A 13,702-nucleotide genomic window follows, 5' to 3' on the forward strand; every position below is an offset into this window, starting at 1 on the left:
CTCCAATCATTTTAGTCAAACTGTTCTGAACTGACATGATATGACCGCAGTTGGTCTGTTATGAATTGTCAGATATGAATTCTTCAACTCAACAGAAACTTAAATGTTGAAAAATAAAGTTTTGTAAATTTTGGGCACCCCTAGCTGAATTACATATTATGAAAAAAGAAGCAGAAAAGTAAACACGACCTCTGCAGCAAACTATTAAAAAAATTATACAAATGTTAGTGCACAGTTACTTTAGATTTGCTTAACTAAAGACAAAAAAGAAACCAAAATATTAATTGTGGTATGTGTAAATTTTGGAACACCATTCCATGAGCGAAGTCTCACAATTTAAATAACTTGTTAGTCCTTAATTGACTTGTTAAGACAGGTCAAGAACTGTCATTAGTAATTAGTGTAATGAGCACATTTACTGTAGTGTCAGGGTGGAGCTTCCCAGCCTTCTTAGCAATTATATTAGTTTCTGTTAATTAGCTCTTACTTTTCTTATATCAGCTCTCTTCATACAAGTTGGCATGAATGCATTTTAAGTTTGCTAGCTCAGCTTTTGTTGCTGTAATAAGATGAGTATCTTAAGAAGCGAGTGACCTTCCCCTTATTATTATTTTCCCCCATTATCCCCCTATTTACACTTTATTTGGCGTGGTCCTTTATAGATGATTAATAAACTCTTAATAGATTATCAGTAACACATCAACAACATACCAGTGAAGTAGCAGTAGTGCAGCATCTGAATATATTGAAGTATCACTATCTTGTTGATGTTATGTTGATACATTACTTACAATAAGTAGATGTGTTGTTAATATGCTACTTACATTATGCAAAACCTAACCTAATCCAACCTTATCCAAAAACTAACCCTAACCCGGGTCTTAATCCTAACCCTAACCTTAACCTCAACCCAAAACCTAATCCTAACCCTCATATGCTTTTGACATGTTACTGAGAGTCTGTTAAGGGTTTGTTTCATTTAAAAAAGACCACTCAAAATAAAGTGTCAACTTATTTAGTATAAAATAAGCCACTTCAAAGAGATTCTGGAGCAGTATTGGTGGAATTTATGCCGATACTTAGAAATGCCTGGGCCTGTATTCATCAAGTGCACCAGAGTAAGAACACTGATCTGAGATCAGGTCCATGTATCAGTCCATGTAGCCCTGCTGAGTGCTGCTTTGATAAATATGGACACTGGAACTTTAAAACTGGTTGATTTTATTGACTGATATTTCAACCAGGCCTTTGTTTGAGATACAACCTGACTGTTTAAACTGAAGAGTGATGCTTCATCTCCACAACTTTACAAAAAGTCCAAACTCACCTTTTCCCCTTTGGCCCCATCTGACCCGGGCTCACCCTGTAAAACATTCACAACACCACAATTGAGAGACAGCTCTGAAGCAGGCTGCTTACACTGCGAAACATTTAGTCATCCAACACTTCACAGCTTAAATCAGCAGAAACGAGCGAGGTGTGAAAGACACACTGGACTGTCAGCACTGGGGCCGTCACAACTCAATCTTTCTGGAGACTTAGGTGTCAGATATACTGCAATCAACTAGTGAAAGAGCCTCAGGGATCTGTTTAAGGTACTTAAGAGTGTGTATGTGCATATATAAGTGTGCCTGCTTTGTGCTCTTTGAGTAGCCATGAATAATTCAAAAAACACATTATGTCAAACTGCAGCCCCAGAGAGCTGCAGTGCTGCAGTTTAGTGTTTTCATTCCTTTAACCCTTAGAAGTCTAGACTTTTTGTCATGTTGCAACACATTCGATTAACATTACTAATGTGCCATTAAGTATTCCCTTCACTGGCTTCCTGTAGCTGCCCGCAACAGATTTAAAACCCTGACGCTTGCACTTGCCTACAAAGCCAAAAATGGACCAGCCCCTCCTTACCTCATGGCAATGGTCAAAACTCGATCTGTACCTTGAGCCCTTTGAGCTTCAAGTACAGCTCGGCTTGACCCGCCATCCTTCAAGGACAAATGGAAGAAGAGCATCAGGTCTCTTCTCTGCCTTGGCACCCAGGAGGTGGAACGAGGCACTAATCTAAGTACTTATTGAAATGCACTGTATTGCACTTATGCTTTGTCTTAACTCTAAATCTTTCTTTCTAGGTATTAGCACTGGATTTTGCTTCTGGCAGCGTCTCAGCTCAAGGGCAGTCTGGACTCTAACCTATTTGTACTAGCTACACGCTTAAAAAGATGGTACTTCAAGGGGTCTTTAGTAAAGAAAATGGGTATATATAGAACTTTAAACACTCAAAAATCCTTTGCATGATTAAAGGATTCTTTGCATCATTAAAGGTTCCTCAGATTGATGGGGAATGTGTTTTACATGGTTCCATATAGAACCTTTTTGAAATAAGTTCTATATAGCACCAATTGACATAAAAATAGAAGAACTCTTTCTGGTGCTATATACAACCATCTACAGCACATTCTCTGTCAATTTGTAGAACCCTTTAATGATGCAAATAACCCTTTAATCATGCAAAGGGTTCTTTAAGTGTTCATGGTTCTATATAGAACCATTTTCTTTACTAAAGGACCCTTGAAGAACCATCATTTTTAGCACTTTTATAAGTTGCTCTACATAAGAGCATCTGTTAACTGCCAAATATGTAAATGTAAACGTGAATGTAATGTATAATGTATAGTTACATAATGAACCACATAGCTAGTTACTTATGTAATGATCTTACGTTATAGCCTTTCCAGACTACTCTGCTCAGCTGAGGCAGGTTTACTGCAAACTCCTAGCATCACTTACAGTTCAGTTGGAGGAAGATCATTAAAACAGCTCCAGAACTCTGGAATAACATTCCAGAGAATATTGAGCATGAAATGCAAGCTCTTTTTTTAAATCCACATTACAAACACATTTGATTAGGCTATCACTTGCCTAGAGCACTGTGGGTCATTTTCATTTTATTTTTTTTTTGTTTGCAACTGCGCAGTTATTTCATTTAGTGTTTTACATACAGTGTTAGAAATAAAGGTTCTGTACAGGTACATTTTTGTTCATCAAGGTACAAACAATGTAAGTGTGCCTTCAAAAGGTACCAAAGTGATTTTAAGGTCCATTTGTGTACTCTAACTAAGGTTTTTCACAGGCGAAAATTATGTATTTGTACCTTTTCATAATCTAATGTTTTAAAACAAAACAATAAACTAAAAAGCCTGGAGACGAGACGGGGTGTGTGGGATCAATACAACTTTGAATATACAATTTAAATAGAGTACGGTACAATTACGTTCCCTGACTAAAGGCACTGAGATGTACCCTTGAGGGTACCACCCCAGTGACAAGAGGGGTACTGCCCCAGTGACAGGTGACTACCTTTTTTCTGAGAGTGTATAGTCACTATTCACAAAAACAAAAGTATCTGTTTTTTGTTCTATTCATTTTTTTTTTTTACTTTTATTTTTTGACCTCATTTAACCACAGCAGCTGCCCTATATACATGTTGAAAAATTGGACCAATAGAAATACTTCAAAATTGCTTGCAGTAAAGTCTCTTTATATTAACTTAGATTAAAAATCAAGTTTTTGGCCTCTCCTGTAACGAGACTGGAGATTTTTGTGGATAGTAACGTAATATTCCCAAGCATAGCACTTTGAGATTTTTCAGCTAACATTAAAAGTGCTATATAAAGATTTATTATATAGTAGAGTATATATAGTATCATGAATTACATTTACATTCAATTTACATTTATCATGAACAGGGCAGCAATGTAAAGAATGGTTTTATACTTTTCATCAAATTCAGTTTAAAATAAAACAGCTCCTTTTCTACTGACAAACACATTTGTGGTATCGACTACAAGTTTAGAATCTGGACTTTCGACAGAATTTCTCATCTTGCTTAAATGAGCTACAAGTGAGAAATAATTAAACAAAACATAAGTAGAGGCAGAAACGCCAGGGGGAACCTAGAAGACTTAACACACTTCATTCAGCTCAGCAGGTGATTAAAGTGCTCTGTGGTCTCAAGTTTGACAAGTTTTACATGGCAACCTGACACAAAACTGTTCGGACCCATTGATGTATGTATGTGTTGAAGAGCACAAATATGAATACGAGTGTCGACCACTAACAGGCAAAAACCACAAAAGCACACAAACCTTTTCACCCGTCTTGCCATCTTTTCCTGGAGAGCCCTAGAACAGAGAAGACGGATCAAAACAGGATCAGTCTCCGAGGCCGTGCCATGAAAGCCCTCCTCACTCTCTGCTACTGTATCGCTTTACACATCACACCTTTTCATTTTCCCTCTATCTTTCTCACTTTCTCCAAGGCCCACACCGGGGTGTGTGTGGATTGAATCTGCCGTTATTGGAAATCGCTACAGAGAAATGCACACAAGCGCTTTATGGTGCACTACATAGAGTCTTATTTGGCAGATTTTATCCCTCTCGAACAGAGCAGAAGACAGTAGAAGTAAATGGGTAAAAAGATGGAAGAGCTAAAAGCACACATTATGCTGCGATATTTCATCTACCACTTCCTAGACGCGAATAAAACGAATAAGAAAAAAAAAACTGCTGCTATTGACAGAGGGAAATAGGCCTTGCTTAGAGAAAACTCACCAGGCCTCAGAGATGAGATATATACGCGGTCCCAGCAGGTATAATTATAGGAGACAGAATATGATTCTGTGGCTTGCTTGGTGGGGAGTGGTATAAGGACATCATCACTCATTCAATATAATGCCAGCGGGGTTGAAGAGCGCTGCCTGAATGCTGCCGTGTTCCAACAGTTCAGGAAAAAAGAAATGTACTGCACCTTCTGAGATGAGTATTATCTCTCACAGGGGGACCTCAAACTAAAAAACGAAGTTGTGTTTTTACCACAAGAAGGCGATGATAGAGGAACGTGCGCATACAAGACACTATATTACCTCTTCAGGGTCCATATAAAACACTAGTGCTAGACTGGGACATATAGAGTAATATTGATTATTGCTGCTCATGAAAACGTCCCATGAAATCCAGGATACAGAGAGCAAGAGAGTGATGTGTTATTGTGCTCTAAAGGAAAAAATGTTAGCTAGGGCTCATAGGGTTCTGAGGTTTCAGGGTTTAAGGTGGAGAACATCGGAAAAGTATTTATTATTAAAAATTGAGCTCACAGGCAGACCCTGCTCTCCTATTCCTGGGGTTCCAGGTTCGCCTTTAGGCCCTGGCTTCCCCTGAAGGGTCACAGTGTTGTCCAAATCTGTTGGCAGCCCAGGGCACACTTCACAAGGGTCACCCTGAAAAAATGAAAACAGATGCTTCAGGTTATAAAATGTCTGTTGAGTCAACATGTAAACTATTCAATATACACATATATTACTGCACATGTCAACTAAATGCTGTATTAATGCAAGTTCTCAAAAAATATTTTAGCATTCAAGGAGTAATCTTTGATCTGTATGTTACTTGGCAACCATAGCAGACTGTTAACAAAGTACACTGGCTGGCTGAAGAGTCATTCGCTTAGATTGTTATGAAAAATACATTAAATAACTTATCAAACAGTGGTGAGTTATTTCATGAAAAGAGTGCAATTTACAATATTTAATGTTTTGCATAAAAGACAAAAAATGGGCAATTAAGGCTTTTTGCCAGTCAAAACACTACATAACATAAAAATATAGAAAAAATAAATATAAATACAGCACAAAATACCAGCTGGTTAAAAGAATACACATTTAGTTCCAGATTTCTCTTCATTTGTTTTAATAAAGCACTGACCACCCAAATTAGGTACTGAATAAAAACTACAAATAATAAGACAGGTTTGGAAATGGTTAAGAAAATTATGCCTTACTGTATTAATGATATTTGTATTTAATCTAATATTTTTTTCCTGAGCAATTAAACATATTGCCTAATTAAAGAGCTTTTTTAAAATATAAATCATTGAAACATATTTTTCCTGGGTGCCTAAAACCTTTACTCATCTACATATACCTACTACATCAGTGGTCACCAACACTCCTCCTAGAGATCTACTTTCCTGCACTAATACTAACACTAATGCATCTGATCCACCCAATCAAAGACATCTGAAGAAGTTAATTAGCTGGAGCAGGTGTGGCAGATTGTGAATGGAAGGTAGATCTGAACCAGGCTTGCACTACATCATATATACACCACATATATAATATTTAATATAAACAAATTGTATGTAATACATGTATATCTTATAAAACCATAAACTTCTTTACTCATAAATATACTCCAAAGTTTCCTCCCAGAGTCCAAAGACATGCAGTCAGGTGAACTGGAGGTGCTAAACTGCCCCTAGGTGTGAGTGTGTGTGTGTGAGTGCGTATGTCTGTGTGTCTGCCCTGCGATGAACTGGTGATCTGTCCAGGGTGTATCCTGCCTTCCACCCAATGAGCGCTGGGACAGGCTTCAGCACCCCCTCCGCCCCTTCCCCCCCACCACGACCCAGGAGGATAAAGCAGTTTATATGATGGATGAATAAATGAAGGATTTTTAGTAGGATTATGAGCGATGAACTATGAGAAATAATAATATGAGCTATAAGCTATATACACCACTGGGGACCTAGGAGTGTTAACACACTTCATTCAACTCAGCCGGTGATTAAAATGCTCTGTGACCTCAGGTTTGAGAAACTTGCTAATGCACTGTCACACTGAGTGACGTTTAAAAGGTAAGTGACATCTTAACAGCTTCTACAGGATACAAGTTCAGTTATTCAACACAGATAATATGTTATTTTCTCTATCCTTGACAGGGTCCATCACACATAACGTCCACTCGTCATGGAAAACAGAGAAAACGTCTTTCTTTTACTAATTGTGTTGCAATATTCACAGAAAAGTCATGCAATTTGCTGATGTGAGAAGGTCTGTCTTTGTCAGTAAGCTCGGCAGTCAGTTTAACATGACATATTCCATCCAGTCTCAATGTCACAGGTTGTACTTTTCATTGTTATTTGGCTCAAACAGTAATTTTGGTTTCTGAGGTATTGAAATGTGTTATCTGGTAAGAGCAATATAAAATGAAACATGAAACTGGTGGACAAAAAACTGATTCCTTTACATTAAAAATCTATTTCCATTTGGCACTGATCTCACAGAATAACCTTAATGAATTACACTATATTTGACTTTGGTGCTATTTTATAATAGCAATGAGCCACTGGGAGCCCTTCATTATAATCATTTTTACCAAGGTTAAAGGGTGTTAATCACTTTTAACACCACTTAACTGCAGTAAAACCACTGTGACACATTGCTTTGAGCAGCTTATTTCTTTCTCAGCAACTACAGAATAAAACACAGCTTTATGTCAGTGTATCAGTTATCATGCAGGAATATGTGAAATGATCATATTTCAGCTCTCACTATCAAGACTTAACAGACAAAAGACAAAGCCAACGACAGAAATGCACTGTTTTCCATAGAAAGGTGGAAACATGGGTTTGTGTCTTCACATCCAGGCTGACTCACCTTTTCACCTTTGGGACCACCAGGCCCTCTCGGACCCTGCAAAGCAGAAATATCAAAGTGTCCATCACATTTTCACCAACATTTCCATTTAGCCACTTCTACGTTTCCTTGTAAATGATGATTATGGTGCTGATGCTGATGGTAATAGTAGTAATGATGTTAATTACAGTGTTGTTCACGCTCAGCACATTTTGTCCCCTCTACACTGTCAGAATAATGGAGGGTTTGAAAGGAGTTCTCTCTTAAAAAGACGCTCCAGGTCAGACCACTGTTTTCCATCACCACAGCTAATGAAATGATCACTGCACTTACGGGATCGCCTGGACTGCCATCTTTCCCAGGTATCCCAGCATCCCCCTGGGCACAGCGAGATACAGTTATTACTTTCACCCTTCAACAGGTACAGCTCTTTGAAATGTCTCCTGATGTAATGACTAGTAGCATTAGTAAAAGTAAAAGGGAATAAGTGTAATGGGGTCCACTGAGGAGAAACTATTGTACCTCAGTCTAACATATTCTTACAATAATTAGCCAAATTTTATGCCACTCACTTTGTCTCCTTTTGATCCAGGAGGTCCACCTGGGGTCCCCTGTGTGAAAAGAACAGGAAGAAAAAGAACTGACTGTTTTAGCAGCAGGACTTCATTTAATGATGGAAACACACCACAAGCTATTTCACAAATTGTGTTTGGTTTCTCTTTAAAGTCCATTTATTACAAAATTACTTATTTTAAGAGCAATTACGCATCCATTTGCTGGTTTTTATGAAAGTATTTTCCTCTGAAGAGAAGCAGCAACATCTGTACAAACTGATCAAACAGCAGGGCACACAGGGGTAAGGATACACATTGTAAATGCATGTGTAACACAGGGCTGCAGAATGAATGATATTTCAATTAAAGAAGACTCAGAACTTTTGTAGAACAGTCATGAAAGTTTAAGAAATAGTAAATTGGTGAATCAGATTTTTTAATAAACCATTTAGCTTCTCTAACATTATAAGTTCCCATATTTAAAACCTGAGATGCCTGAACTCTGTACTCCATCAAAGGGCAGTGTAGAGCTGCATCTTACATTTTGGTCAGAGTTTCTAATGTGTTTACTCCAAAGGAAAGAAAGGAAGACTACTGCGGCTGGCTAAAGGCTACCGCACACCAGACAAGAAGTGCCACACAGCAAATACTACAAACTAAGAAAACAATCCATCCAATCAATCCAAAATGCAGCATCACGGATCCTCACAAAAAAGAGAGATCACATCACTCCCATTTTGAAAGACCTGCACTGGCTGCCTGTATCTTTCAGGATAAATTTTGTAGTTCTGCTCCTAGTTTTTAAGCTCTAAATGACCTTAAATCTCTGCTCAGATCACAGAGTGTCTGTCTATGTTCCAACACGTGATCTTAGATCTGCAGATACTGGCCTTCAGCAAATACTTTGAGTAAAATACAGAAAACATGGAGAGTCTATTTCAGTTATTATGCTTCTAAACTGTGGAACTCAATTCCACCTTTCATTAGACAGTCAAGCTCAGTGAACACTTGAAAATATATCTCTTTAGCGTTCAATTAAAATTCTGTCTCCAAGGTATTTATCTTCTTAATATGATCTGTGTGAGTTTTTTGTATGATTATAAATGAATACTTGTAGTTTCTTCTATGACTGCTAAGCTTTCACCCCTGTATTTAAAGCACTTTGAGCTGCCACCGGTATGAAAAATGCTCTGTAAGTTGAAAAAGATAATATTATTATTGTTATTATTATTATTATTATTATTATAATTATTATGTACCACATAGGAAGCATTACAGAAAAGTACTGATTAACAAGTTTATTTAGATTTGGTATCAGCTAGCTTACTTCATAAACTTATTGCTTATGAAGTTAAAATATATGATGTGAAATAAAATACTAGCCTAGTTGCTCGGCTAGTATAGATGAAGTAAAAACTGATGCTTAGCATTTGTTTATCTTAAGGACAGATTGGCTGCCTTCAGTGTGAATTTCAAGTCACATGTCAACTACCATGGATTTGTGGTCTGACTTTAGCATAGTGCATGATTGGTGCTGCATCATCCGCCATTAGGGGGTCTTACAAAGGCCTTACAAATTCAAATATCAAACATGACTGAAATGCCCACCACTAATTTTTAGATGATCCAGATTTCTGGATGATATTAGCAGACTAAAGTTAGATAACTGGCTAATGTGCGATATCAGTATCATGTATCTTACCGGAGGTCCTGGTTTGCCAACGCCAGGTAGCCCAGGAGGTCCTGGCGGGCCTGGTTCTCCTGCAAGCCCCTCTGGACCAACTGAACCTGTAGCTCCCTGTAAAACAAATGCCAGAAGTTAAAGGGCTCACACAGTGAAGTGTAATGTGTAAACTGTGAAATCAATTTTCCATTTCAGAGTCAACAGCAAAGGATTGGTCAGTTTTACCTTTTGCCCTTTAGGACCCACTACACAAATAGAGCCAGCCCGACCCTGTAAAGAAGAGACCATTATCTCGGAAATCCACAGGATGAGCTCACAGAGAAACTGACACTGACACTGATAGTGATAGTAATGCCACATTCTGGAAACAAATCAGAAATAAGCTGAACGGCTATGCAATCTACTGCAATCCAGGCCATCACTGAAGGCTGCTTTAAACCAGATAAACAATTTAAAAGTAAAATTCTAAACATGCATTAGGAGCTGAGCTGTTTCTCCATCCTGTTAGCATAGTTGTATACTGAACGAAAAAGATTAGAGTGTTTAAATCTTGGTTAATACGCCCCGACTATCCATTTAAAAGAATCAATGAGACTGCATTGATTTACGGGCCTTTGTTGGTCTAACCTAATCTATGTGGCATTAAGAAGATTTAACTTCTAAAGAGATATCTCAGGAGGAGAATAGGCACAAGTGAGTAGCTCGCAGGGAGTCTAATTCTTCATAATGCTTTTAAAAGCTTCTAGCAGCAGCATAGTATGCATGTGTGGAGCCATTTTAAACACCCTAGCTGAGAGACGCCTGCTTCAGTGTGCTTAAGTAGAAACATAAAGTATGTGGTGCATATTGATGAGACAGTTATTACAGCGGATATTGCCTCATATTCATAAAATAACCCCTTAAGTACTGGGAAGTATGAAAGGGATTTTGGAATGAAGGTGACTATGAATGTATAAACAAAGAAGAGTGCAACTTTGTGCTCCGTGTGTCTCTCATGTCAGAGATTTTTACGTACGTCTTTGCCCGGATTTCCGGTTAGACCCGGGGATCCGACCTCGCCCTTCTCTCCTTTATCTCCCTGACATTGAGAGAAGAAACAGATTGAGAAACAGAGAGAGAGAGAGAGAAAGAGAGAGCTGAACTCTGGGTTCTGTCTTGAGTGATGAAATACATTTGAGCATTTTAAGCCTCAACTACAATCTTGTGTTTGATTTAAAGTGATAGTTGGGCCAAAAACACAAGCTTACAAAAAAAAAATTCCCATATTTTAAATGTTGTCAATTAACTATGATATGTTTGGTGTTGAACATCTGCTTCTTTGATGGAGCTATAAGGCTAATGTAGTTAACAAATACTGATGCTTATACTTCACTAATTAGCAATGTGCAACCTGCACTCCTAAAGCATCTTACATTTGCCTCAAACCACACTGAGCTGTTATGGAATCTCAAATAGACTTGCTTATGTGGTTTCTGACTCTGTAGGACACTGTTATCTATAAAAATGGACTAAAGTATATCACACACAGTGTCAGAAACCACATACATATGTTAATCTGACATTCTTTAACAATCTGATACGAAGTATCTGATCATTTAAGGCCATCAAACATGCTGTGATGTGTCGAGATATAAAAAAAAATCGAAACCATTGTTTTTTAATGAACTGCTGGGCAACTCCGAGCACTGCTCCATCTCTCTGACCACCATAGCATTTTCCTATTGCTGCTTTAAATTAAACCCTGAAAAAGACAACATGCGGCCTGAAATTTTACACTAAAAAAGGCAGTCAATCTTAAATCTTAAACAGCAAATGCTGATGGCCTGCTCCTACAGCTAACATTACCAGTCGTTTTTCACCTTGTAAACATTTGATCAAAAACAGTGAGTTTGTGAAGAGTTAATTAGCTGATACCATTTTTTTTTTAATTTTTAAAACTATATCAAATGCAAAAAAGTAAAAATCTCAAAAAGTGAAACAAATTGTCATCACATATTTTTTTTCCACATTTTGTGAAAACACTCAGATAAATCATTTTGTCCACAATAATTCAGATTCCCCATATCGAGGTGCTATTAGCACTTACGTAGCATTTTCCTGCATCTATAAATGCAAGGATATCCATACCAGCAGTAATGCACATATAGTTGGAGTCATACATTTGAAAACAGTTTAAGCCTCGCTGTTATTTAATATATGATTTTTAAATCAATCAGCTTAGTATTATTAAAAACAAGCTAAAATTCCAAATCGTTGCTGGCTTTATGTATGACATTACAGCCCCAAAATAAAAATTACTTGGCCATTTTGTACATTACGAGGCCTTTTCTTTACATCTGGATTAGTTCTCTATTGTTCACATTACCCGATAGACTGCAATTACCATAAATGCTAAACTTAACCTATGTTGCTGCTCGCAAGACTGCCTCGAGCAGATGACTTGGGCAGTGGGGAAATATATTTTTGATATTGCACATGCGACACAGTCAGAACAGCTCAGGAGTGACTGACTATGAGTAATTGAGCACTTTGAGCAATTGAAAACTTTCATAAGCCCTTCTGACTCGACAAAATATTGAATGGAGATGTACATGTGCACACAAATGTGTCTGAGATGACCTTTTTTTTCATTTTTCCTAGCATATGTGACAAAATTGCTAGATTTTACAGCCCTGCATTAAATCTATAAGAGCACAGTGTAACTTTCTCAGTGCTCTCACTGTGACAAGAGATGTGCTATAATTGCATTTTGTACTATTTGATATTCAGTGTGATGCAAAGCTATAGTGTGTGGTGGCCTTTACACATGCAGTTTGCACAATGCTAGCTAGGTGGCTTAAAGCTTCCACTTATTCTTAGCTACACAAGCCTTGTAGCTTCGGTGCAAAACTAAAGGAACAAACTCAAGTCACCAAATCTTGGCTGATGAATGGAATTTGGAGGAGGGGAGGTAAAACTGTGGAAATCAGATCTTCGTTTTAATGGTTCTAGAACGTCTAGCACGTAGAAATGATACAAACTGTAAGAGTTATCAAATATGAAGGCATACATAAACAAGAAGTCTGTGCAAGACTATTATTGCTTATTTACTTATTCATTCATTCATTCATTACCTTAATTCCAATAGCATCCCCCCAATTTCCAGACAGGCCCTGAAATATAGGAGAATAAGAAACAGTTAAATCAATGGGCAGAAACAGGAACAAGATATCCCCTGGGCTTCTGCAGATCCTGTTAAACAATCCATCGATCGCAGCCCTCACAAGCACCGTGGCACACACTCACCGGCTCTCCCTTTACTCCTTTCTCGCCTTTAGCTCCTTCCGAGCACTGCAACACACACACATACACACATGCAAGTACACAGCGAGAGCAAACAGAACCGACTGTCCATCATGAAGTTTCCCTATAGTTATACAACAATCAGTAGCAAAAAAGGTCCTGAGAGAATTCTGGCTAAAGACAAACTGACTCGACCAGGAACGCCAGCTCCAGTGCAGTCCAGACCCTGCAGACACATTAACAGCATCACTGCACAGTGGACAGAGGCACTATCCTCTTAAAATACACACAGGCATGCAAACAGTTTATACCGAGAGGCGCCCACACCAACTTTAATGTCCTGATCACCATTAAGGAGATGCTTTGGTGGGTTTTGCTAATAATGTATCAGCAGATGATGCCAAAAATAATGTTTAAACAAGTCAGCCAATCAAAAAGAAGCTTTGGTCAGTCTTTAATGAGGCACTGGTAAACGATGCCAAAACAAATGAAGCTTCCCATGCACTTCCTGACTTTCTCTTTTCATCTCAGCGGGTCTGGGATGGGAACACACAAGGGGAATTCCACCATTTTTTACAAATTTCTGCATTATTCAATTGTTGAGATGTAAACAAAGTCATGCAGAGTGGTTTGGTGTGAAATGGATCGTTATAGAGGAACACAATGAATCTGATTTCTTTACAGTGGTGATGATAGGAACCAGGATGTCTACAA

At 38.1% G+C, this 13,702-nt stretch overlaps 1 protein-coding gene across 5 annotated transcripts in view; it reads right to left on the bottom strand.

Moving 5' to 3' along the window:
* Window positions 1-13,702, bottom strand: part of col16a1 (collagen, type XVI, alpha 1) — a 134,208-nt gene that overhangs the window by 55,456 nt on the left and 65,050 nt on the right. For all 5 annotated transcript variants that reach the window (XM_036566251.1, XM_036566253.1, XM_036566249.1 and 2 more), the window contains 12 exons: window positions 13,179-13,214; window positions 12,992-13,036; window positions 12,820-12,858; window positions 10,722-10,784; window positions 9,932-9,976; window positions 9,725-9,820; window positions 8,041-8,079; window positions 7,802-7,846; window positions 7,490-7,525; window positions 5,150-5,272; window positions 4,143-4,178; window positions 1,328-1,363 (listed from right to left, as the gene is read on the bottom strand). In XM_036566251.1, coding sequence (XP_036422144.1) covers window positions 1,328-1,363; window positions 4,143-4,178; window positions 5,150-5,272; window positions 7,490-7,525; window positions 7,802-7,846; window positions 8,041-8,079; window positions 9,725-9,820; window positions 9,932-9,976; window positions 10,722-10,784; window positions 12,820-12,858; window positions 12,992-13,036; window positions 13,179-13,214 — 639 coding nt within the window. The remainder of the gene's footprint in view (window positions 1-1,327; window positions 1,364-4,142; window positions 4,179-5,149; window positions 5,273-7,489; window positions 7,526-7,801; window positions 7,847-8,040; window positions 8,080-9,724; window positions 9,821-9,931; window positions 9,977-10,721; window positions 10,785-12,819; window positions 12,859-12,991; window positions 13,037-13,178; window positions 13,215-13,702) is intronic.

This window comes from Colossoma macropomum, unplaced genomic scaffold, assembly GCF_904425465.1.
Source record: "Colossoma macropomum unplaced genomic scaffold, Colossoma_macropomum, whole genome shotgun sequence".
Classification (NCBI taxonomy): domain Eukaryota; kingdom Metazoa; phylum Chordata; class Actinopteri; order Characiformes; family Serrasalmidae; genus Colossoma; species Colossoma macropomum.